The sequence below is a fragment of the Delphinus delphis genome, chromosome 12 (genome assembly GCF_949987515.2).
Source record: "Delphinus delphis chromosome 12, mDelDel1.2, whole genome shotgun sequence".
NCBI classification, from domain to species: Eukaryota; Metazoa; Chordata; class Mammalia; order Artiodactyla; family Delphinidae; genus Delphinus; species Delphinus delphis.
Window position 1 is genome coordinate 52,205,669 of NC_082694.2, and position 26,859 is coordinate 52,232,527.

Here is a 26,859-nt window from a genome sequence, read left to right on the forward strand (position 1 = left end):
TTACATAATAATCCGCCTGCTGCATCAGGTTATATATGGTTGGTTTGCTGGGCCAGGAAGCTATTCTGGCAGCTTTCTCTCTAGGATTATTTTAGGTACATCACTCGGCCTCTGGCAGAATTCATAGATCAAATGTAGGCCCTTAACGTTTAGTTTTTGTTCACTTCACCAATAAACTATACTGCATCTAAGATTATCTACTTGAAAGATGAGAAACTTAGCATAGCCAAATTTTAGAAATTAATTTTAGTTTTCTAATCCTGTTATTATTTAGATAAAAATTGCTAAAAGACAGTATTTTAAAAATATAATTTACAGATTTTATCATTCACAGTATTGTAACTACTACTGTATACCAAAATTTTTCTCTATTCCTATAATGTCATTAAAATTCCACACTGCCTGTATTACACCCAAGGATACCTAAAAAATATTTATAAAATTAGATGACAAAAGCTTTAAATTATTCCAGTTCAATTTTTAAAAGTATATTAAAATGTTTACAAAAATCACTATGAATTTAAAATAATTCATCTTAAAAATAGAAGCAAAAAAAGTAGGATTAAGTGCATAATTGTATTTTAAAACAGATGAGAAAGTATTATACCATTCAGTGTAATGATAAAGTTATATTAAGTTTAAAAAAATACCCTAAAATCTTGGGTTTCCAGTTATAGAGGGATGCTTAGTAAATACTTCGAGGAAGAAATATCAGGCAGTAATACTATACATTTCTAAATGTAAGACTGACTACTAAGTAAAAACTCAGTGCAGGCTTCACTCACTCAAATTAAGAATGAAAAAAAATACATCAATCACAATAGCATTTGGGGGGTTAAATTCAGTAACACCCTCTTAAATCTTATTTTGCCACCTGTTCTCAGCATTTTTGTCAGGTTGAAAAAAAGTTTTGATGTTCAGATTTGACATAGTTTTCCTAATTTCTCTCTGTAAGTATAGCTAAGAGTGATGAAGTTTTCCTTATTTAAATATTACTTTTTTGCATTAAAAATGTGCCTTTCAAAAATATACTACACATATTTAGTTTTATTTAAAAATAGAGGATACATATTCATATTAAGTAGGAGATACTAGCTTGGCTTTCTTATAATTTGCTTGAATTTGGAGAAATTATGACATAGTTAACTAACAATCTTCTAGGCAAGCAAACTGCTTGTTTTCCTTACCCCAAATTTTTGGTGCTATTTTTTTTTCCCTTGTGTGGTTTCTTTCTGATGTGCTCCTCAGCTTAATTCCAGTGCTATCAATCTGACCCAGGCAGATTTCACAGGGTGTCCTTTCTCCAGTCTCTCCTGGTCATAATCCATCTTACAGCTGCTGGCAGAATTTCTAATTCTACCTTGCTTACAAACCTAGATAAATTCAGACTCTTCAGTCTAGTACACTCAAATGCTACACTCGACGAATTCTTCTACCACACCCTGCCCTCATCAGTTGTTACTTACCACTGCACTTCCACACCTGACTGCTCCACCATCCACTAAGTCAATTTCTTAAACGTTCTTGTGATGAAACAAATCTAAGGCACCGAATCACCGGTCCTCCACGTGGGTCACTTCTGTGTTTTTCCTTATCAAGCACACAACCAGTTTTTGCTCAGTTACTTTTTGCTTACTTTCATATATTCTCGTCATTACACATTTATATATTTGCCTCTGTCCCCATTAGTTTAAAAGTTCTATGAGATGAGGGTTCTCATCTTCTACTGAAATTTTATTTCAAGAAACCTTCAGTAACTGGGCCTGAGCAGTGTCCGTTACTCTATCCATTCAGTGACCTGTCTTAAATGTCTCAAGAAACCTAGGTCCACACTGAATCAGGTAAAAAGTAAATTTGGAGCACATCTGAGTATACTCTCTAAAAGTGATTCAAGGCCTATAACTCTCTTCCTCCCTTGGTATGTTGTCATCTATCTGTATCCATATTGCATAAACTTTCATCTTCTAATTGTTAGAAATGCATTAAAAATAGTGGAAGGGAATATAATAAATGTTAATAGCAGTTACCTCTGGAAGATTACAAAATGGGAGTTGAGAGGGTCAGCGTCGGGGTTGGTGATGGTAGAGAAAATGATAATATGGACTTTTCCGTGGTCCTGCTTCTTTATAATCTTCAGTATTTTCTAAGTATTCCATAATAAACTTGCATTTCTCATATAAAAATTTGTACTAAAAAAGATACACAAGCCAACTTGACATGGAAAACATGACAACCAATTTGACATGGATGAAGTTTTAAAACTGAGTGCAAGGCTTATGATTCCAGTATTTAAAAACTTTTTGAATGGCAAGCCCTCTATTGAAAGTAGATGGCTTTCAATGATACAGAATCTTGAATCGACAAACTAAGATAAATGCCGCCATAATTACTTCCCCCGAAGAAATACTTAACCTCCTGCAAAATCCCTGTTACCATCCTGTCCTATAGTTTTAAATATTATCCATATAGCAACTCCCCGTATTTTGCTTTTTTCCCTTAACTCTACATTCATACATCTGTCTACCCAATGTCTGTCTACATTGAGATAATAGGAATCTCAAATCTCAACATATCCAAGGCAAGATTTGATTTCAACCCTCCAATTTGCTCCTCCACTGTTGTTCTGAAATCTCAGCATCACCATCCTTTGCTCAAAATCGGACTCATCTTTGATTTCTTCTTTCTTCTTCACATCTAACCCATCACCAAATCCTGTCAGGTTTTTCCACCAAAAAACGCCTCCCTATGACTACCACTCCAGTCCAGGTTGTCACCATCTTGCACTTAGGAAACCGCAACAGTCACCTTAATTTTGCCCCACTATAGCTTGTTCTCCATCTATTAAAGGGATATAAAGCAGACCATGTCACTCCCTTGCTTACCATCAGACTCAGAATAAAATTTAGATTCCTTACTTTGGGCCCATAGTCCCAAGTGATCAGGCCCTTGCCAATCTCTACAAACTTATCACCCACCATTCCTCACCACACTCACTGGGCTTGTCTTACTGGCATTCTCTCTTTCAGTATAAAAGCTCACTCCTGCTTTGAGATCTTTAGTTTTGTTTCTTTCATTAAAATACTCTTTTCTTTGATCTTGGTGATCATCTTCTCATCACTCAAGGTCAGTGTTCTCCGGTGACCCTGTAACTTTGTCTTGTAACCCAATATATACCCATCACCTAATATATACCCACCTAATATATACCCATCACCTAATATATACCCAATATATACCCATCACCTAAAATGGTGACTGGCACATGGGTCTTCAATGAATATTTGTTGAATGAATGGCTGAAATGAGTCTATATTCAATCACGCTTCCTGGGCATGGAAACAGCTGTTCCAACTGATCCCTACTTTGAAAGGACAATCCCTCCATGCCCCACCCTCCAAAACAACAACCAACCACCTCCCACAGAAATCCCACCCCAAATCTCCTTAGAAATATACCACATTATAAAAGACTGTGTTCTCTATTGGCTGTTGCAAAAATATGAAACAAAACCTGAGCCTCATAGATATGTAGTTTTTATGCACCAAGCAGCATAGCCCCCTGTGGAAACGTTTCTCACCTTTAGTGTGCATGTTTACCTAATTTCATCTAGGTAAAACTGTTATGTGTTGCGGTACAGAATAAATGAAGGAACTGGTGTGATCTGTGGTGGTAACACACTCCCAGAGATAGATATAGGCTCTGCATCTTTCCTAGGAGAGTTCTGACTCACTCTAGACTCTTTGCCTCTACCAAAAAGGAACTTTAGAACTTTCTTTGCTACAAAAATAAGGGATCTAACATCAATCTCAATAAAACTTACCAAACTTGTATTTAGTGCCATGGAGCAAAGGAAGCTTAGGATGGAAAATGAATAGCAACCAGGTCAAAATGTCAAATAAAAATGTTCATAAACTTTGAATTTTGTCAAAATGAAGCTTAGAATTCAAGTATCAATTTTTATAGTTCAAGCCACTATAAATCTTATATAAACCTTCTCATGGACCATAGGAACACAGATCAGTTTGTGGAGTATGATTACTTGGGCTCAATTTTTGTCTAAAAAGTATAAATTTAATTATGACTCTTAGTAACTATATTTAAACCAAGCTGTTCCTTCAGAATTTTTTTTACTGTGTTTAGCCAGTAAAGAAAATACTGATGAATGCTTTCTCTTTTTAAGGTGACGGTATTACAAACAAGATTATAGTTGTAAGACTAAACTTCAGGTGCAGATAATCAAGTATGAATGGTACAAGGATAGTATATATATATATATATATATATATATATAGAATAAGGCCTTTACATGATTTTTGAATCAGATGGCAATATTAATGTTGAAATTAATAACAGCATAAATATATATATGTATATATATGCATATGTATATAGGGAGTGTGAATGAATGAATAAGTGAACGTAAGAATGAGAGTGGATATGAATCAGAGCAATCTTTCCTCGGGTTAAATTATAATTACTTCACTATGAAACGTCTAAACTTCTAAAGAATTTCCTAGTTCTCATTAAAACGCACTTCAAAAAGACCATGAAAACACAAATTTAGTTGACAGGCTACAACGGGATTCAGAAAAAGACACAGTGAATATAGACTTAGGTGCAGTTTCATGCTGGTGATTTTTCTTTTTTAAAATGTAAGCCACTAATTGTTTAAGAAAAAATTTTAAACCAAAAGTTGCATATTAATATTACACACAAACCGAAACATAAGTGACTTTTAGCACAGTAACATACATGCTTACATAAACTCAAATATTTACACATTTAAAACAATTTCCATTTAACATATGAAATTTCTGAAATACATAAAAGCATTAATACTTTCTATAAAACTACAATTAAAACATCAATTTGCTACAAGCATACAAAACATCAAGTGCTTTCTTGGAGTTTCAAGTTACCTCTTTAAAATAAGATCTTGCTTGCGTATATAGTCTTTCTCCAATAATCAGTATGAACTTTTTTTCCCCAAGAGGTTTATTTTCCAGGTACATTATAAGCTCAAGAAAACGGACCCAACAATTATGCACTGTAATTATGTCATAACAACTTAATTGCACATAATGCTTTAAAGTAGGTTTGGATGAAGTTCTCAAACACTTTGGTATATGTTCTTCAGGGACTTCTATTAGAAACAACAGGAATTGTAAGTCCCTTCAATCCCCATTTTGCTTTAAAATGGACAAGTCTTTGGTTAAAGTTCTACATTTTGGGCATTTGTTGTTAATTAAAATGGTCCCCAAACCAATAAATGGTGCTGATGTATTATTAGTTTACAAGACTTCGTTTAACTTGTTTCTGATGCAGTGGGAGGCTATAGATATTCATTTATTATAACATGTCATCGATAGTTTCAATCTTTCACTTATAAGCAGAGAAATCAATAGGTTTAGCCAGTATTTCTCTGTTCATTTTCTGTTATAATCTAAACTATACAGTAATTTGCAGTAACTATAGATACTGTTCCACAGTATATGTGATTATGATTGGAAAGATGTATAGAATTAAATTTAGAGTTAGCTTAGTTGGAATAAGTCAATATTAGACTGTTCAGTAATTCTGCATTAACTATAGTAGGTTGTCAGGTAATGCTTATTTAAAAACCCCAAACCATTCCATTTACAAGAGAAATTGTTGCAAATGTATAAAACAGCAGATATACAAGGAGAACACCAAACGTACTTTATTAGCACAAAAAAGCAGCCGTAACAAGGCACAGCAAGCAGAAACATACATTAGCAGTCAAAGGGTTAGTGTTGCATACAAATATAGCTTTTCTTTTTTGTGGCCTTGGTGATAGCCATTGGGATGTAAAAGAACTTTCTGTAGCAGCAGGTAAGGAAACTAAGGAGCACTCACCAGTGGTACAGAGCACGTTAACAAAAAAGACAGAAGAATGGATTCGACTACTTTAGTGCAAAATGTCCAGGACGGAACTGTAAATTCAGTCCAATACTAAGAAGCAAACACTAGAACTTGGTATTACTTCCAAAATAGCTCACTCAAGTAGTATTGCATACTATTCTAAGTGACAAAAAGGTGCTAAGTAAAGTTATTTACAGATACAATGGTTGTACAGTACCTTTTAAATCAGCAATTTAGGTTTAAGATTTTTCCATTAAAAATTAAGTGCACTGAAATTCTATAACTTGTACTTAAGCAATTCAGCTATGAGAGTTTACAACAAAGAGATAAATACTGCCATCTAAATTATGAATTACAGTTTAACAATAATCTCAACAATCAGCAACCACTGTAGTATTATCTGACTTGTTTGGGTATCTTTTAGTCTCATTTTCTTCATGGTTCACAAACTCATCACGGGCATAGAAAAAGATCCAACTTTAATGAATCAGCGATTTGACTGCACATGTCACCTTAAAAAAATCACACGCAGGCCTACTTTGCAGCAGCTATTCCCAATGTGTTATGTTAAAGCACTCATTAAAAAATGAATACTTAAGGCCTTAAATAAAATTCTAAATAAAATTCTACTACCAACTTTTCATAAGTCTGAAATTTTAAGAACTACTACTTAGAAAACTGGTTTACTTAACAGTACCTTTTGCAGAAGAGAAAAGGAGACTGACTATAAACTATATCAACACTTAAGTGAACTGCACTGCACTATGCCCTTGTGGCCAGAAAATTGCATTTTTTTCTAAAAGGAAGGCAGTCTTTATTTTTTGGACTTCCAAAGCTTGATTTATAGTAACTACAAACATCACTACTTTTGGAAGGTTATAGAAAAATTCTTAGAAAAAATAATAATTTCAAACATTAGTCACACTGTTGAAATACTCATCCAATATTAATAATTTGTTCTTCAGTAAGAAATAGAATTCTTCATAGCAAATGCCCCAGAGTTGCTTCACTCAGTTAACTACAGCCATTAAAAACCAAACTGTCAGCTAAATCGGCAGAATGTTTTTGTAGCCTTACCGAACACCTGTAGCTGTATCCTCTGTTGTCTCAATAGGCACCACGTTTATCTGAGTAAGTAACAGCAGATTGCACCTGACAAATACTAACACTAAGCTTACATACTGTACTGAAAAAAACCTAACACTGATATGTGTGCTTGCTAGAGGTGTACTGCCCGATGCACGTAAAAGCAGATCTAGTTAATGCCCTTTGGGGACAGGAGGGTTTACTTTGCCTTGACTGGTTCTCGTTCTAGCCAGCGAACTCTAACTTTTTGTTTATAATGATACTCTTTTAAAAAATCCTGTAACATTGACGGTAAAGGGAGCCCATCAATTCCATCATACGTAGTGCATCTGCAGATGACTGCACGGCAGATGTACTGCAGGCTAAAAGGGAAAGTCCTATTTAGTGATATCGTAAGCAATGGTTCAAAAAACATGCAAGAACTGGGGTCTTTGTAATGTTCCAAAAGTCCTGTTACAGTGGAGGAGTGAAACACACACGGGTCGTGAGCATCAAAACTAAAGTTGTGATTCCACTGTTCAATTCGGGCATGCAGGGATCTGTTGTAGCGACGGAAGCTCACAGAGAAGAGGTAGTCCTCCTGTGCAGAGTCCCTGAGCAAAAATGTACCTTCAGGTTTCCCTTCCAGAAGGGCTTCTGCTTCGTAACGGTCCATCACTCCCCAGTAACAGGGATTACCTGTGATCTGAAGCAAATCCGGCACGAGGCAGTGTATGTAATCAATCTGTGTATGGACTTTCCAAGCTCCCTGTCTGCTAACGTGGGCATGGCTGTCTCCAGATACCTGACGTTGCTTCTGCCTCCGTGACTGCAAACACAGCGTGGTTGTGTCCTCTTCAGAGTCACAATTAGCTTGTGGAATTGCAGAATTGTCCCCATTTATTTCAGTCATTCCAGGAGCTAACTTTGGTCCCAGTTTATATAACGGGTTAACCTGTGCAGTGGCTTCAAACGTATGTATTTGTGCGTTGGGAGGGGGGTCAACCCCTTCTTCAATACTAAGCCGCCTTCTCTCTCGAAGCCTATCTTCTTCATCTTCTGTAGAAACCAAGGATGGATCAAATGTATCAAAAAATGTAGAATGTGGGCTCACAGGGGCTGTATGCTGTTTAATCAAATGCCATTTTTGGGCCAAATCCGAGCCAGCAGGAAAAGGGCATTTCTCAAGCATTAACTCAGAAAGGTGTATTTTTCTTTTATTAGAAAAGAGGGGCTTTGACTGCTTGTTGTAAGTTCTCATGGGAAAACACAAGCCCACAGTATCCTGCAACCTCTGTCTCAGAGAGCGACTTCCTACGGCTCTGCTGGAAACGCTGTCCATGTCGTGCACAGAGCTTACACCATATCGCCTCTCTCTCCTTTGAAGTCCACTGCGAGTTCTACCAAACTTTTTATCGGTATCTAGTGAACTCTGTGTCTTTGTAGAACAGGAATGTTTCTTCTTCCCACCCCAAGGAGCATGTCGAGAGTAGGAATCTCTTCTTGCAAGTCTTGTTCCTGGGGTGACACATGAGTCATTATCCTTTTCAATGCTTATTTCAACAATCTGAGGAATTTCAGTGGCACAGTTTCGGTTTCTCCTTGAAGAATTCTTTGAAGGGCTTAACCCCAGTTGTAAGGCAACATTTTCTCTTAAGGGACTGCTTTGTTGCTGAGGAGCTGAGTCTCCTATACTGATGTTTTTGTCTTTGACAGACAAACATCTGTTGGAGTTCATATCCACATTTTCACTACGGCTTCCTCCCTCATGACTGAAGAGATTCTGACACCTGTATTTGAAGTTATTCCACATTTTCCCCACTTTATCCATTGATTATAAGACCTAAAGACAAAAACAGGAAAAGGAGAAAATAAGTTAATCAATCAAAGTTGTGTGTGAAAACAGAAAAGGCAGTAAGTACCCACCCCCCTTCTTCTGATTGGAAATTTCAGGGCTTCTGGTCAGAAATTCAGCTTACATTGCCCTGCTAAGGTGATGAGGCTCTTACAGTGTCTGGCAGCTGTAAGGCCAGCAGGCCCTTCTGTGGCACTATCATTCAAGCTAGTCCTCGCTATCCACGTCCTTTCAGATAGAATACTCAGAACTTGGGGGAAAGGAAACAAACCCTTAAACTCTGGTTGTTTTTTTCCTATGCATCGACCTAATTTCATTATGACATTGATTTCTGTCTCCTTTCTTTGAATAATTTAGGTACTGCCTCAAATATTACAAAGGGAAAGTATGTTCTGTATTGTTGAAAGGTATCGGCATTCAACTTCTCAAAAGTGATAATCAGGGCCACATTTCTGTAATGCATTAGTTCAAAAACCTTTAAGTAGTAATCTTACCAATTTCACTTACGAACTAACTGCCGCTCTACTCATCTGGCAGTCTAAACCTTACAGGTCAATCACCTGTAAAAATTCCGTATCTGCCCTCCTCGCCCTATGACATAACAAATTTTATCCATGATTTTGAAGAAGCAGTTTGAGTATAATGGAAAATAGGAGAAAATAAAATAAAATTTAGGTTTAAATGGAAGATGTCTTTAAGCTTCCCAATTCTTAACCCTGGAAGAGCTTGAAAATAACAGTAATAGAAAAGAAGTTATGATACTTTAGTAAATAAAAAACAAAAAATATGCAATTTGGCATCTTTATTCTTACTCCTTTAAAAAAAATCTAGGGCTTCCCTGGTGGCGCATTGGTTGGGAGTCCACCTGCCGATGCAGGGGACACGGGTTTGTGCCCCGGTCCGGGAAGATCCCACATGCCGCGGAGCGGCTGGGCCCGTGAGCCATGGCCGCTGAGCCTGCGCGTCCGGAGCCTGTGCTCCGCAACGGGAGAGGCCACAGCAGTGAGAGGCCCGCGTACCGCAAAAAAAAAAAAAAAAAAAAAAAAAAAAAAAAAAAAAAAATCTAAAGCAGTTTATGGCACTTTATAAGTGAGTTATTTTAAGACTACAGCATTTAGAGGCACACTGTCTCATTCAGTAACCTAAAAGTCAACATCAGATGAAATGGAAAAGCCTAAACTTAAAATTCAACTAGTTTTGTCACAACATGACAGCCAGAAGTTTTTAAAAAGTGTTCTTTTTCTATTACTATGTCACTAGGTACTATTCTGCACAGTTTAAAATCAGTATCGGAAAACTATCTGAGTTGTTTCTTATAGTGGTGAGAGTCATTACAGCTGATCCTTCCATAACTGACTAATCCTCTTTGTCAGAAATACCTGCATTTTTCAAGAAGCTGAGTAGGATCAAGAAAAATAAAGAATAAACTTTCTTAAGATGAGTTACATATCTTCCCTTTAGTTTCTTACAGAAAGGGCTCTTGGACTAACAGTGCTCTTGGACTAGTGACAATGCCAACATAGAGAATTTATGTCTATAAAATCATAAATTGTACTTTCAGATTCTTCTTTACTAAAAGCATACTGTTAAGTGGTATATATTCTAATAAAATCTGTTAGATGGAACTGTTAAATCTTATTAAACTCTGTCAGAACATTCTGTCTCTTCCTCCTTGCAAAAAAAATTTTTTGTAAGCCTTTTTTGAGGCTTACACCATTTGAACTTAACATGCCTGTTGTTATCACTTACTGTTTTTTTATATTAAGATTTCACTCATAGCCCTGTTATTTTTAGGACTAATTCCTGCTACATTCCTGTTGACTCCAAAATTTGTAGATCTACTCTTCTGATACCCTGGTCCCTTCTAGCCTGGCTTCCTTCTCATTTCTTTGAGTTGCTTTTTATTTTTACCTAATTCATACATTTGTAGTTCCAAAGGTCAAATACTACTACGAGGCTTATAACAAAAAAGAGCATTGCCTGCAACATCCTCTCCATTCCCGATTCCCACTCCCAGGGAATCAAGGAAAATTACTTTGAATTCTGTTAGCTGTTTCTTGCTGCTATTTTCCTCATTGTTTCTAGATAACATGTTCATATTGCTATTGGTTGATAATATTCTATTGGGTGATGGAAATAACTTACCCCCCAAACTTTGAGGGCATTATTCTACTGTTGGCTAGTGGCTTCAACATGGCTGTTGAAAAGTCTAATATCACACCAATTCCCAGTCTTCTGTATGTGACCTGTTTTTATTTCGTGAAAAATTGTACCTCTTCTTTTTCTCCTTAGTGTGGGGCCTTTTCTACACTCATTGTGCCAGGCCCTTTCAGTGTCTTTTTATTCCCCCACCTTCCCTCCCTCCCTCCTGACAAATCCTTTTCATTAGACACTCGACCACTTAGATGCATTCATCTTTTGATTATCATATATCTTCAGGATTGCATTTCTTTTCATTTTCTATTGGTAGAGTTCTTTGGTATTACTTTCTAACAGTTCTCTTGCAGTTACAATTCTTCCTATCACAGTTTTAATTTCCAAGACCATTTTCTTGTTCTCTGAATGTTTTTTAAAATAATAGATTTATTTATTTATTTACTTTTGGCTGCGTTGGGTCTTTGTTTCTGCGTGCAGGCTTTCTCTAGTTGTGGCGAGCGGGGGTTACTCTTCATTGCGGTGCGCGGGCTTCTCATTGTGGTGGCTTCTCTTGTTGCGGAGCACGGGCTCTAGGCGTGCGGGCTTCAGTAGTTGTGGTGCGCAGGCTCAGCAGTTGTGGCTCACGGGCTCTAGAGCACAGGCTCAGTAGTTGTGGCGCATGGGCTTAGTTGCTCCGCAGCATGTGGGATCTTCCCGGACCAGGGCTCGAACTCGTGTCCCCTGCATTGGCAGGCAGATTCTTAACCACTGCGCCACCAGGGAAGTCCTGAATGTTCTTTTTAATAGCATCCTATTCTAGCTTCTTGGATATAATATCTCATTTCTCTACAGATACAAAGTGTAAAATGTTTTTTTAACATTTTAAATATTTTTATCTCTTTCTTCTTAGTACCTTATTTTTTTCTCCTTAAATCTTTAGGTCTCTGTTTTTTACTTCAGAGGCTTTCCGCAAGTGTCTGATGATGCATCACCACTGACATGCTGTTCAGAAGCTCTGTCCACTTGGGGAGGTGGGGGTGAGTGGGCGGTGCTTGTCAACTGGCTTTATTACAAGGTGATGAGACAATGAGTTGGTTTTTTATTAGGGAATCCTCAGAAGTTAGCATCTCTAAACCTTGTCTCCTGGCTGCTCATCCCAGAGAGAAATGCTCCAATCTCCTGTCTGGGGCATACACACCTGACTGCCACGCTCTGAGAACAGGGAAAAGGGAATGGTGAGGTCTTAACCTCAACATTCAGACTTCCGCTTAGTCCCTGTTTTTCAAAAGTTGTCCTTATTTTCACAAGATATCCCTTCAGTTACAAATAACTTCTTAGATTAAATTTCTCCCAGCTCTAACCTCTTGTTTTATCCAAGGTAAAGGAACAATCGTTTCCAGGCTGCTCAGGGTGAAGGAGGACACACGGGAGACTGATACACAGACTTCCCACCGTTCCTGTTTTCAGCTCCATACTCCACCCTTACCTTCTGAGGTAACTAGTTCCTTGAATTTCTGAGCCAGCAGCATAAACTGGGTTGCTTCTTTTTTTTTTTTTTTTGCGGTACGCGGGCCTCTCACTGCCGTGGCCCCTCCGTTGCGGAGCACAGGCTCCGGACGCACAGGCTCAGCGGCCATGGCTCACGGGCCCAGCCGCTCCGCGGCATGTAGGATCTTCCCAGACCGGGACACGAACCCGTGTCCCCTGCATCGGCAGGCGGACTCTCAACCACTGCGCCACCAGGGAAGCCCTGGGTTGCTTCTTTTTAACATCAGGTTTTTAGATCAGCTTTCTCAGTTCTGCTAATTTCTACAAACCTGCTTCTATCAAAAACTTGTTGACCAATCAGGCCTACTTCTGTCTCCTCTCATTTGCTTTCTACTTGTGATTTATGCCTTCTATTTTTTTTATTCCTTTCATTTCAGTGGGGTTCTAGGAGGGCGTAAAGATAAAATGCCAAAGTTCAATCTGACATATTTAACTGGAAAGTCCCCCTTTCGCTGTTAAAGAGAGTGAATGGTCCTGCACAGAAAATCCCCCACCCAGATTAATGATTTCTTCCAAACAGAGAAAGAGCAAATTCTTCTGGGATGAGGGAATCCATACAATAATAATGCTGGCTGTAAAATATAATCACCTGGATGTAACTGGAAAAATATACAGCTTTTTAAACTGTACACAGGCCCCCTCCCAAGAAATTCTGATTCAACTGGCCTGGAGTTGGGCCTGGACACTGCTATTTTTTATAAGCTCTCTGAGTGATTCTAGAGCAGTGTAAAAAAGCCACTGGCCTAGGGTAGCCTGGTCAGAGGCTCCAATGGTAGCTGTGAAAGAGACAAGTAAAAGGACACTGCTCTGTAGTGGTTGGTGGCATGTGAGTAGTACTAAATAAACTACCTACCACAATCTTATCACTGTTTCCTTTTTTTATTTTTGCCATGTATCCAAGAGGCCTGCAGAATCTTAGGAGGAACTGTCTAGAACAGTGCCTCTTAAATTATATGTAGTGAAGAGCCAGTTTCTTTTTAACTTCACAGACTGATTCTTTTGTAAGATATAATAATAAATTGCTTAAAAAATGAAGTGCAGGGACTTCCCTGGTGGCGCAGTGGTTGAGAGTCCGCCTGCTGATGCAGGGGACACGGGTTCGTGCCCCGGTCCAGGAAGATCCCACATGCCGCGGAGCGGCTGGGCCCGCGTGCCATGGCCGCTGAGCCTGTGCGTCTGGAGCCTGTGCTCCACAACGGGAGAGGCCACAACAGTGAGAGGCCCGCGTACCGCAAAAAAAAAAAAAAAAAAAAAAAAGAAATGTAAAAAAGATATATGAAATACAAGTGCCAAGTTTCTTATTAGATTGAACAGATATAAAGTAACGGTTAAACTGCTATAAAATATTTTAAATTCTTGCTTTAATTTCTATACTTAACCTGTCATAAACTGGTAACAAACTGTAGGCCGGCACCAGTTCATGGTCCCTACTTTAAATAGCTCTGGTCTAGAGCTGTGCTGTCTGATATATGTGGTTACTGAGTCCTTGAAATGTGGCTAGTGCCACATATTGAAATAACAATAGTTTGCATACAACTGGTAAAATATAGAATTAAAATTAATTTCATCTGCTTTTAACTTTTTAAATGTGGCCACTAGAAAATTTTAAATTACATATATGGTTCAAATTATATTTCTGTTGGACAGTACTGATCTAGAGAAGGGGTCAGCAGGCTATAGACCGAGAAGCAAATCTGGCCTGTGGCCTATTTCTGTATAGACTCAGCGAAGAATGGTTTTTACATTTTTAAAAGGGATTAAAAAAACAAAAACAAAGAACCCACAAAGAACATTCGACAGAGACCACATGTAGCCTACAAAGCCTGAAGTATTTTCTATCTGGCTCTTTACAGAAAAAGTTTGTTGACCTTGGTCTAGTGTATGTAAGATTATAAACCACACCACTGCAGAAACTAAAAGAGCAATATTCAAAAAGTACAGAAATCTCTCTTCTCCGTGTTTATAAGATAAATTCTGTAGCTATCTAAAGATATTTCTTTGACAAGCAAATTATACCTAAAAAAACGTCCATTTTAGAAAGCGACCAAACTTAAAACCACTTTTTCCATATACAGTTCTTTGTAAGCTGTATAAACAAGTGGGACATGCAGAAAACATTTGTACTTGCCAGGTGACAGTAGGCAGTTTCTAACACTAAGCCTTTGGTTCAGTTTCACAGACAGAGCATGAAATTTAGTGGTTTCTCTATTCCTAACGTGGAGACTGCTGCTAGATTGCATCGTGACAAAATACCCTAATTTAAAGAAAGACTATTATGCTTCCACACCCCTTTGGGGACAGAAAGTAGATTTTTCCTAAGATGGGGAGTGCTATGTGGGCAGCTGTAATACTGGGAAGAAAATCACTGATAGTGATTCACAGAAGAGTCCATGTAAGAATCAGGAAGGCATTTCAACTATCTTATTAATATTTACAATGTCAGTCTGAGGTTCTTTTATTTGTTTTCTTGTTAAATTTTTGGGAATGTGTTTGGCTGAAACCCTTTGAGAACTAAATTAAAACTCTGTTACTTTATGGTTTTATATAAAGTTACACAGGGTTATAAAAAAGTGTTAAATTTCAATTGTATTGATTCTAGATTGAAAGTTCATCATCTTTCACATTTCTATACCTGCAGAGTTATGCTTAAAACTATCCAAAGCAAATTTCTAAAAAGTCATTCCTTCCTTGAAGGACAATCATAACTTAAAATTGGTTTTATAATAATGTAGTAAGTAAAACAGCTTTTGCTGAAAAATGATACTTAACAGGATAAGCTATAAATCAGAATTATGAAATATCAGAGGTCAAATTCTATTACTACAAAAATTTACATATATTAAAAAAGTAAAGACCATACATAGTCAATGGCCCTCTTAATACCAAGTAGTATCTATTACAAAATTTCCACAAAACAAAATAATTGAAATAGTTCCCAGTTCATTTCAATGGGACTTGATCCACACTTTATTAGAAATAAATTAAATTCAACAAGTTTTAAGACTACATGGCATGCCACAGTGAGTAAAGAGGAAGAATGTGACCCAACTAAAATCCCTCCTCTACTGTTTAGTCTACCTAGACTACTTAAGTCATGGTAATACCTTTCCAATAGAAAGCTCTTCAGTTACAGTACAAAAACTGGGACACATGGCTGGTTGAAGTATTTCTGTGCTAAAGTCAGGTACAAGAGGCAGTTCAGGAGATTCCATTTTTGATTGATGTTTTGGTGACATTTCAATAATTTTTAGAAAAAATAATACAATGTTAAATATTAAAGACTGACCTAGAAATCCAGGGATGCATGGCTATCATAGCTATACTCCCTTAAAAGAATCTGAGAACCACTGGAGTTTTTTTAGAAAATTATTTTAAAATTATTTACATACTTTACTGTGACATGATCTATATTATCCAACTGGATGCCTGTTTATCTTTTATACTGTTATTTAATATTATATTCAACCATATACAATTGCTGTTTTGTGGGTAATAAATGGCCACATAATTCAACCTCAGAGTTACAGTATTGCACTATAGATAATATATCAATACAGTAGACCATGTACATGTGCACTCAAAAACCGTGGAGTCCACCGACCTGGTACACTTGGAGACTTCTTCCCATCAGCTAAGTTATACTTTTATTTCGCTTCCAGACCTGTTCATGCCATTTATACTTATTATTGTAATTAGTTAATTAACTTAGCAGAATGCGGGGGAGTAGGGAAGACTGAGTTGAATGACTTTGAAATACTCAGTAGAAGTGAGATACTTATGTTGCTGAATTAGGTACAGGCAAGAAAATAGTTTTAAAAATTGGAAAAAATATTGCAAAAATACATAAGGATTCTAAACTCAGAATGTATCAGAAGAGTCTTAAATTCTTGTTCTACTTAAAAAACCCAAACTGGAAATCTGAGAGGATATATTATGGGTGTGGTTTCTGAAAGATAAACAATATGGAACTGGCAGCTAAGGGACCTACTCCCAAAGAAAAGGCCTTTGTCCCTGGATAACAAGACTGACAAATGAACATGCAGTCATGTTCTTAGAGTAAAGATTTTAAGGCACGCATCCCTTTTTATGATTTCTTGCTTTATTAGACTCTGTAGACTACTGTCTCTGACTGAATCGAAGGAGAGGTCTTCCTTAATAATCATTTAATTAATTTTATAGTCGTGCCAGGTGGGAGTAGTACAAAGTCCTAATGATAACAGGGAGTCATGATCTAGATTAAGGGATGGTGAGCAACGAAGACTTCTCTCTGAGGAGGTGGTATTTTAAAATTTTGTCCTAAAGGATGAGTAAGAATGAATTAGGGACAGTGTTCCACAGGTAGAGGCAGCAGCATTTGCAAAGGTCCTGAAGCAGGAATAAGCATGGCATGAACAATGGCTGAAGCTAACATAGACTAGCAAGTGAAGGGAAGAGTGCCAAGATGAAGTGGAAGAGGTAGGCAGGCCTATAATCCACGGTAAGAGCATAAGAAAGGATGTTGATACTGCACAAAGACTACTACAGAGGTCCAGGTAAGAACTCCACGAGGGTGGTGATAGTGGAGATAGAGATAGATTTGAAATGTTTAGAAGATAAACCTGCAGGATTAAAGATTGCCTTGAAATGGGGAATGAGGAGGAGGTGTCAAAAACGAGTTTCCGGCTTGGGCAAATGGGTGGAAAGAGATGCTACTTCAGAGACAGAAAACACAATCGATAGAGCAGTTTTGGCAAGTGAAGGGTTGAAGAGAGTTAATAAATTCAATTTAGGAAACACTGCAGTTGAGACTGTCATTGAGACATCCCAGTGAAACCTCATCAGTCTGAGTGTATATTCAAACAATCTATTACTATACAGCAGGGGTGATAAACTACCGTTACTTGCATCTATACATATGAATCTCAAAGATATAATGCTTAGAGAAAGATACGAAATTAAGATATATACACTATGAATCAATTTATCTTTTAAACAGGCAAAGTCCAAAATATGTTGTTGAGATATGTATACATATCTAGTAAGAATATAAAAAGCAGGTAAATGGTTACCTTTGTGGGGAGGGATATAGAATTAGTGAGAGGCACTCAGAAGGCTTCTAAAACACTGTTAATTTCCTATTTGTTTGGCTGGGTAAAGGCTATATGATTTTTACTTATTAAATATTCTTTAGACGTCACTTAAAATTTTACACATTCTTTCCTGTACACGATACATTGCACAATAAAATTTTAAAAATTATACAGCCACATTTTGACCATAATGGGAATTAATAACCAAATATTAAACAAAAAATACCCACTAGGAAAATAAAAGCCTCTCAGGTAAAAGAAGAATTCAAAACTGAAAATTAGACTATTTAGAAAATAGCACATTAATATCTGGGGGATTTTTTTTCTGTATGGCAATTTGGTGGTTTATCAAAATGTTCCATTAAAGGATGAAACTGATATTACAATTTGACAAACCTAGCACGTGCACACTCAAAAGAAAACTACTGGCTTGCTCCATTTTAATTGCAATGTGTGAAACATTACTCTGACCAAAAGAATCCAGAGCAAAGGGTATATTCACAGGCCTATTGTGAATGTTTTGGTGTCTATATTCTATGCCTATCATCTACTATGAAAGTCATAACTCTTTCTGTAGGCTTGTATACCACTCAAAAATGTTCTGATATTATTATAACTAATGGATCTATATGACTAAATTTCACTTCTTTTCTAGAATACTACTTTCAACTATGTGGTCAATTAAGAATACGTTTGCTCCAATAAAGATGTTAAAAAATAAAATAAATAAAAACAATAAAATTATCAAAAAAATATGAAACCACATGCCTAATTTCAAGGGATGAAAGAAGTTTAAGAAGTTGTTATATTTCTTTCTTTATATTAAGGGAAATACAGTAGTACATCTTAAAAAAGAAGAAAAAAGAAAAAGGACATAAAATCAAATTAAGAGTAACAGTGTTATAAAGACTCTGCATTAATACTGTCCCCCCCAAAAAAGACAATTTAAGAGCTATTTCTTTTTCTGATTAAAAAAAAAAAAAGTATCTAAAATTTGCATCTCTGCTTCTTCAATTTTACTCACACAATTCTAATTTCCAGTGTCATACAGGAGGGCGCTCTGAACCATCAAAATCCCAGATTCTTAAACCCTGTAGTGATTCTGCCTGAACTTTGCTTAGGGGCAACATAATGAAAAGGGCATAGGCAAGAGGCAGTCAGTTGAGGGGGTGTGGTAGGGAGGAGGCTGAATTCCAACTTCACCACTTACGAATGCTGTGAACTTTGATGCAGTCCTTCATATTTCTGAACCTCAGTGTCCCTCTTGATAAAATGAGGATAACAATATCCACCTCATGGGTTGGATGTGAGGATTAGAAACCATATCTATAAAGCCTTTGGCTCCCAGGAGACACTCAAAAGAAAGACAGGAACTTTTAAAATGTTACCAGTACTATCAGCATAAAGCTTTAGCTTCTCTTTCTTTTTATAAATGATTCTCCCTTTCATTTCTTCTAGGACATGCCACAAATGTCAGTATTTTCCTATGTACAACACATGCGGGATTGCAAGTTCTATTATTAATCATTTAAACCTCTATACTATTCCCTAGGAAACATTACAGGGATTTCAGTGTTCCTTAGCAGTTGAAGCTATAGCTCATCTACAACCTGAACTAAGCATAGCCAATCTGTGTAGTACTGGGCAAGGCCCAGGAACATAATCCTTATTCATTTTTTTGCTTCAAAATTCCTTTTTAGTCTTTAACACCACCACAATTTAAATTTGACCATATAGATACTGCACACTAGGGAGGCATAAAATCCTAAGCTATGCTTCCTTTTCTATGGAGAAAGTATCTTATGTAATATACTAACAAACATACTATGCATTGAAATGTTTCTTATCTGGCCAGCGTTACTGGCAGACTGTGGTGGAACACAAAGAACATGTGCTTTCGCTTCAGAGCCCTAAAAGCAAATTCAGGCACTCACTAGCTGTGTGAAATCTAAGCCTCAGCCTTTCCATCTAAAAACAGGAACAACTACCCCTCTCTTACAAGGGTTTTTAAGAGGATAACATGACATAAAGGTACGCACAGCTGAGTCTATAACAGGGGCTCAAAAATGGTAGCTTCTGTTATACAACCAATCCACAGGGCAGCAGAAGCTACATGTTGGTGATAGCAGCAAAAAGCAAAACTTTCTACTAAGCATCATAACGGTATGTGATTAGTGCTGTCTCGGCAATGCCTGTAACGTTCCCTAGAGCACAGGGCATCAACCCCACCCCTACCCCACAACACACAGGGCACACAAATCTCCTTTACGACCAAAAGGTGAACTAGAAAGAAACGAAGACCAACAAAGCAACTCTCAACTCTTAGTTGAGAAACCTAGTGGATCAAGCTACCACACTGGTTAGCCTTAACCCAGAAAAGAATCTCTGATTTGGGACTGCTTAACAATGAGCTCACTGTGATCCTGCTAATAATTTACAAAGTATACTCAATTACCAATGGTAAGTGAGCAGCTGTAATCTGGACCATTTCCTTCTCTAGGAAGGATAACCATTTTGTAACTCTAGTAGTTTAGTATCACAAGAAATACAAAGACTCTAAGGACTAAAATGATTTTTTTAAAATAGTAACACTTTCCTTCTATTGTTTACCTAAAACCACTTAGAATACAGTTATCATTCCTTTACAAACTAAAGTATACTACTCTCTTCTATGCCAGATTATAGGCCTGAAGAAGCCAAGGTCTTCAAATAATTTGACAGCTTGTAATGAATCGAAGAAAGAAAGAAAGAAAGAAAAACATAATCAGGACAACTTCCTTTGTTTTTTAATCTAGATCCTCAAACCGGCCTAAGTAAAAAGAAATTTTAAACATCTTGAAATTAGTCTATGCTTTAGAAAGATATTTGGGAGGAGTACTGGGAGAGGTAAAGAAAAACAGGATACCTTTTAACCATTTAAGAAAACTAATTCCAAGAGAAGCACTCTGACCAAAATTACAGACCAGAAATTCCAAGCAATATACCCCAGTTTTATGTTATGTATTTTATTTTTTAAAAATGAGACAATAAGGGACTTCCCTGGTGGTCCAGTGGTTAAGAATCCGCCTTCCAATGCAGGGGACGCAGGTTCGAGCCCTGGTCCGGGAAGCTCCCACATGCCATGGGGCAACTAAGCGTGCGTGCTCTAAAGTCCACACCACAGCTAGAGTAAAGCCCACACGCCGCAACGAAGATCCCACGTGCCACAACTAAGACCCGACACAGCCAAATAAGTAAGTAAATAAATAAATATTTTTTAAAAAGGCAACTGCCCTTAAAAAAAAAAAATAGGACAATCAAAAAGCCTTTAGTTTGTTAACAGAAATGAAATAAAACCTCACCTATCAAAAGTTGAAAAACAGGTAATCTAAAAAGATGATAAAAATATATATTCATTTTAACATTTACTGATACTACCTGCAGAAGTGCTTAGCAGTTTGGAAACTGCAAATGAGAAAAGGGCAGTGGGGGCAGAGGCTTTAGAGAGAAGTTAAGTGCTTTGAGCCAGTACACAGACCAGAGCAAGAGACTAAAAAACCTTAGAAAGCATAATAGCCTAGGGTCACAAACTACAGGGATACACAATGTAAGACATTAAAAAAGGAGCAAACATTTAAAAGAAACCATGATGAAGAACTTTAAGCCAATAAATTAAAACGCTTTTTAAAAACGGATGGCTAGATTTTTAGAAAAACATAAAATTTCAAAACTGACTCAAAAACAAATGAAAAAGCAAAGCCCATAACTCTAAAAGATTTTGAATCAGTAATTAAAAATCTCTGCATAAGAAAAGCACCAACCCAGGCAACCCTGACTTCTGTTCCAGGCAAAAGTCAATCTGTCTAACAACTATGATTTCTAATCACTTGTGTCCAGAGCAAGAGGTTAGGGTCAAAAGAGAAGCGAGAGCCATCACAGTAAGGCAAGAAAAAAAAAAAAGCAAAACTGATAGGAAAGGAAGAAACAAAACTACCCATTTTCAGATGACATGATTGTCCACATAGAAAACCCTAAGGAATCTTAAAAAAAATTTTTTTAAAAAAGGAAAAGAAAACCCAGCAGGGTTACAGGATACAAGATCTATATGCCAAAAACAAACATATGGAAACTGAAATTAAAATGGATGCAACAAAGAACATGACCTAAAAGGGTAAGGAAACAGGCTGATGGGACATTTCTTTAAAATAATGCCTTTAGCCAAAGCCCTAACTTCTGTATGTTCCAGAAGGATGAGGAGATTCAAGCTGCAGGGGGAGAAATATGCTAGATATCCTAGAGTTACCACTGCCTTTATACTTCCCCTAGGCAGTGGTGAACTGGAAAAATGGGGTCTACAGTCCACTCCAGAGCCCTATCAGGTCCTCCCATCCTCTCTATCTCCACTGCCCTTCTCCCAGGTTCAGTCTTCATCATCATTTGCATGTGTTACTTGAAACAGCTGCTTAAATAGTGCACCTTCCTCCACTCTCACTCCCCTCTAGAACATCTGCCATAAAATTGATCCCAGAATTTCAAGCAGCTAAGAAAAGTCAAGGGACTCGATGTCTGGCTGCTTCCTCTACATCTTAAGAACTCAGCACAAAAGGAGCAACAAAAACAACAGTTATCAGTATTATAATTTAGGAATGTAAAGATATAGCTGAAATCATCTCACCTGGAAAAATAACATAACCAATGGGTTGTTCTTATGTATATAAAGAGTCTTTCTCTAAAAAGGAGAATTCTGAGTGGTCACCCTTCAATCCTTCTGAAGATAAAAACAAAGAAACTCTTAGAAAAAAAATTAATATTTCAAATAGTTAAAAATGTAAATAAACAAGCAAAAGAGAGTTGTGAGGAGTCTTTCATGGGAGATGTTAAAGAGGATAAGCAACCCTCTGTCTCTGGCAAGCCCAGGTAGTCCTTCCTCTACAAGCAACTGAATTAATTAACCTCAACGATCTGTGACTTTTTTAAATATTAGAATTTAAAATATAAGCATAGCATTCCACAAATAGACTCAAGTTATTTCAGGTCTAGCGGTAGCACATCAGATACAACTCTGATTCCTAATCATACTACTGTCTGATCAAAGTATAATCCCCTAATGTCCAACATACTGAGTTATCTACATAGTCTTGAACTCTCTAGCTAGTCATGTTTCAGTCAGGTGCTGATTTAATGTTCAATATAAACACTGCAAGTTTAGTGTCAGCTGCAAAAAAAAAGAAAACTAATAAAAGCAATACTGTTCTGTCAACACAAACTTTCCCCTTCCTGTTTTCCCTTAAAAAAAACCTTCCTACACAGTTTAAGATATATTTACTTCCCTTACACACAGCTTAAAAATGAGGGTTATTTCACAGATAAAGTAAGTTTAAATAGTTTCAAAGATGAATTGAGCAGCTTAAAGTACACTTAATTCTCAATATTCTTTGATAATGAAGGAAGCAGTACCTCATGAAAAACAAAAAATTCTTAGACATTCTGTCAGATCTGAAATGAAGTAAGATTTACTATTAAACTGTTCACATTATAACTGTTTGAAGTGTAGCAAGCAAAAATTGTATAACTGATGGCAGGTAATTCTGGAAACCCACTTATATGAGATAATTCTCCACCTTCTCAAATAGTAGGCTAATTCTCACAATAAAATGTCAAACTTTCCAGTTAAACACGTCGACCTAATGTGTATGAATCATTCCACAATTGCTATTTCTAAATAGAAATCACAAATATACATGAATCAAAATCTGATTTTTAAAAATCTCAACTATTATGCTGAAAGAGCTAGTTTTTAAGAAATATCTAACCAGAGATTGTCTAAGCTCTACCCCTTATCAAACTACTTCACCAGAAAGACACATGTGTGGTTTGTATTATTTTGACTGCCTGCAGACATAGTACTCTACCATAATTAGAACTTAATATTATGCCCTTAACTTTTATTAAGAGTTTATAAAATAAACTGCCTTGTATTATTCTATGTTCTATAAAAGTGGTATCAAGACATCATTCTTCACATAAATACCCACACAAAAAATTCATCTTTGACTTCACTGCCAAGATTTCTCTTTTAAGAAAACTGATATGTTTCCTTTAAGCAGACAATGTGAAACATGTAACTGATTGTTCCTCCTCCTTTCTGCTATTACTAACAGGAGACCCAAATGGAAGGCCTTAGTTTATAAATTTCTGACAGACTTTGAGATATCCCTCACATGCCCCTGCATAAGTCTAAATCAATTATCATCATACTAAATGTCCAAGTGTAGGTTTATTGTTAATTAATTTTTTTCCTTCTTTTTGGAAGTAGATGGGAGTAAAAATAAAGTTAACAGATTTTCTGAAACTAGAAAACTCTATACATCTGGATCTAAGAGTTTGTAATCTCAAATGTTCCAATATTAGAAGAATGGGTGAGCATTTCAATGAATTGTAAAAACAGACTCAACATAAATAAGTAAATATAAGAAACCATTTAACCTCTCAAAGAAGAGATGGGAAAGTCTATTTAAACAACATGCTAAAGAAAGAGACCAAAACGAAATTATCAAAATACTTAATGACTGAACATTTAAAACTTTTACATGTCAAAAAATGCCATAAACAAAATTAAAGGACAAGTGATGAGTTGGAAAAAATTTTCAACATATGACCAAGTGTTAATACATTTATAAGAAGATAAAACACACCACCTCAAATAGAAAAGAGCAAAGGACATGTACAGAAAAATCACAAACTTGGCCAATAAATATATGAAAAAGGTCATTAGTATTGATCAGACATCTAGATTAAAGTGTGATATAAGATTTTTCCCTTTCACCCATGGACAGATCATCCAAAATGAAAATAAATAAGGAAACACAAGCTTTAAATGATACATTAAACAAGATGGACTTAATTGATATTTATAGGACACTCCATCCAAAAACAACAGAATACACATTTTTCTCGAGTGCTCATGGAACATTCTCCAGGATAGATCATATCTTGGGTCACAAATCAAGCCTTGGTAAATTTAAGAAAATTGAAATTATATCAAGTATCTTTTCTGACCACAACGCCATGAGACTAGATATCAATTACAGGAAAAGATCTGTAAAAAATACAAACACATGGAGGCTAAACAATACACTACTTAATAATGAAGTGATCACTGAAGAAATCAAAGAGGAAATCAAAAAATACATAGAAACAAATGACAATGGAGACACAACGACCCAAAACTTGTGGGATGCAGCAAAAGCAGTTCTAAGGGGGAAGTTTATAGCAATACAAGCCCACCTTAAGAAGCAGGAAACATCTAGAATAAACAACCTAACCTTGCACCTCAAGCAATTAGAGAAAGAAGAACAAAAAAACCCCAAAGCTAGCAGAAGGAAAGAAATCATAAAAATCAGATCAGAAATAAATGAAACAATAGCAAAGATCAATAAAACTAAAAGCTGGTTCTTTGAGAAGATAAACAAAATTGATAAACCACTAGCCAGACTCATCAAGAAAAAAAGGGAGAAGACTCAAATCAATAGAAGTAGAAATGAAAAAGGAGAGGTAACAACTGACACTGCAGAAATAAAAGAGATCATGAGAGATTACTACAAGCAACTCTATGCCAATAAAATGGACAATCTGGAAGAAATGGACAAATTCTTAGAAATGCACAACCTGCCAAGACTGAATCAGGAAGAAATAGAAAATATGAACAGACCAATCACAAGCACTGAAATTGAAACTGTGATTAAAAATCTTCCAACATGGGCTTCCCTGGTGGCGCAGTGGTTGAGAGTCTGCCTGCCGATGCAGGGGATACGGGTTCGTGCCCCGGTTCGGGAGGATCCCACATGCCGCGGAGCGGCTGGGCCCGTGGGCCATGGCCGCTGAGCCTGCGCGTCCGGAGCCTGTGCTCCGCAACGGGAGAGGCCACAACAGTGAGAGGCCCGCGTACCGTAAAAAAAAAAAAAAAAAAAAAAAAAAAAAAAAAAAAAAAAAAAAAAATCTTCCAACAAACAAAAGCCCAGGACCAGATGGCTTCACAGGCGAATTCTATCAAACATTTAGAGAAGAGCTAACACCTATCCTTCTCAAACTCTTCCAAAATATAGCAGAGGGAGGAACACTCCCAAACTCCTTCTACGAGGCCACCATCACCTTGATACCAAAACCAGACAAGGATGTCACAAAGAAAGAAAACTACAGGCCAATATCACTGATGAACATAGATGCAAAAATCCTCAACAAAATACTAGCAAACAGAATCCAACAGCACATTAAAAGGATCATACACCATGATCAAGTGGGGTTTATTCCAGGAATGCAAGGATTCTTCAATATATGCAAATCTATCAATGTGATAAACCATATTAACAAATTGAAGGAGAAAAACCATATGATCATCTCAATAGATGCAGAGAAAGCTTTTGACAAAATTCAACACCCATTTATGATAAAAACCCTGCAGAAAGTAGGCATAGAGGGAACTTTCCTCAACATAATAAAGGCCATATATGACAAGCCCACAGCAAACATCATCCTCAATGGTGAAAAACTGAAAGCATTTCCACTAAGATCAGGAACAAGACAAGGTTGCCCACTCTCACCACTCTCATTCAACATAGTTTTGGAAGTTTTAGCCACAGCAATCAGAGAAGAAAAGGAAATAAAAGGAATCCAAATCGGAAAAGAAGATGTAAAGCTGTCACTGTTTGCAGATGACATGATCCTATACATAGAGAATCCTAAAGATGCTACCAGAAAACTACTAGAGCTAATCAATGAATTTGGTAAAGTGGCAGGATACAAAATTAATGCACAGAAATCTCTGGCATTCCTATATACTAAAGATGAAAAATCTGAAAGTGAAATCAAGAAAACACTCCCATTTACCATTGCAACAAAAAGAATAAAATATCTAGGAATAAACCTACCTAAGGAGACAAAAGACCTGTATGCAGAAAATTATAAGACACTGATGAAAGAAATTAAAGATGATACAAATAGATGGAGAGATATACCATGTTCTTGGATTGGAAGAATCAACATTGTGAAAATGACTCTACTACCCAAAGCAATCTATAGATTCAATGCAATCCCTATCAAACTACCACTGGCATTTTTCACAGAACTAGAACAAAAAATTTTGCAATTTGTATGGAAACACGAAAGACCCCGAATAGCCAAAGCAATCTTGAGAACGAAAAAAGGAACTGGAGGAATCAGGCTCCCTGACTTCAGACTATACTACAAAGCTACAGTTATCAAGACGGTATGGTACTGGCACAAAAACAGAAAGATAGATCAATGGAACAGGATAGAAAGCCCAGA

General features: G+C 36.8%; 1 protein-coding gene across 5 annotated transcripts in view; it reads right to left on the reverse strand.

Moving 5' to 3' along the window:
* Positions 1-4,403: 4,403 nt before the first annotated feature.
* Positions 4,404-26,859, reverse strand: part of SOCS5 (suppressor of cytokine signaling 5) — a 63,810-nt gene continuing 41,354 nt past the window's right edge. For 3 of the 5 annotated variants that reach the window (XM_060026682.1, XM_060026677.1, XM_060026681.1), the window contains exon 2: positions 4,404-8,791. In XM_060026682.1, coding sequence (XP_059882665.1) covers positions 7,169-8,779 — 1,611 coding nt within the window. In that variant the 5' untranslated portion in view covers positions 8,780-8,791 and the 3' untranslated portion in view covers positions 4,404-7,168. Of the gene's footprint in view, positions 8,792-22,210; positions 23,242-26,859 lie in introns of those variants that run through there. The other 2 variants (XM_060026680.1, XM_060026678.1) reach the window with 2 other exon arrangements.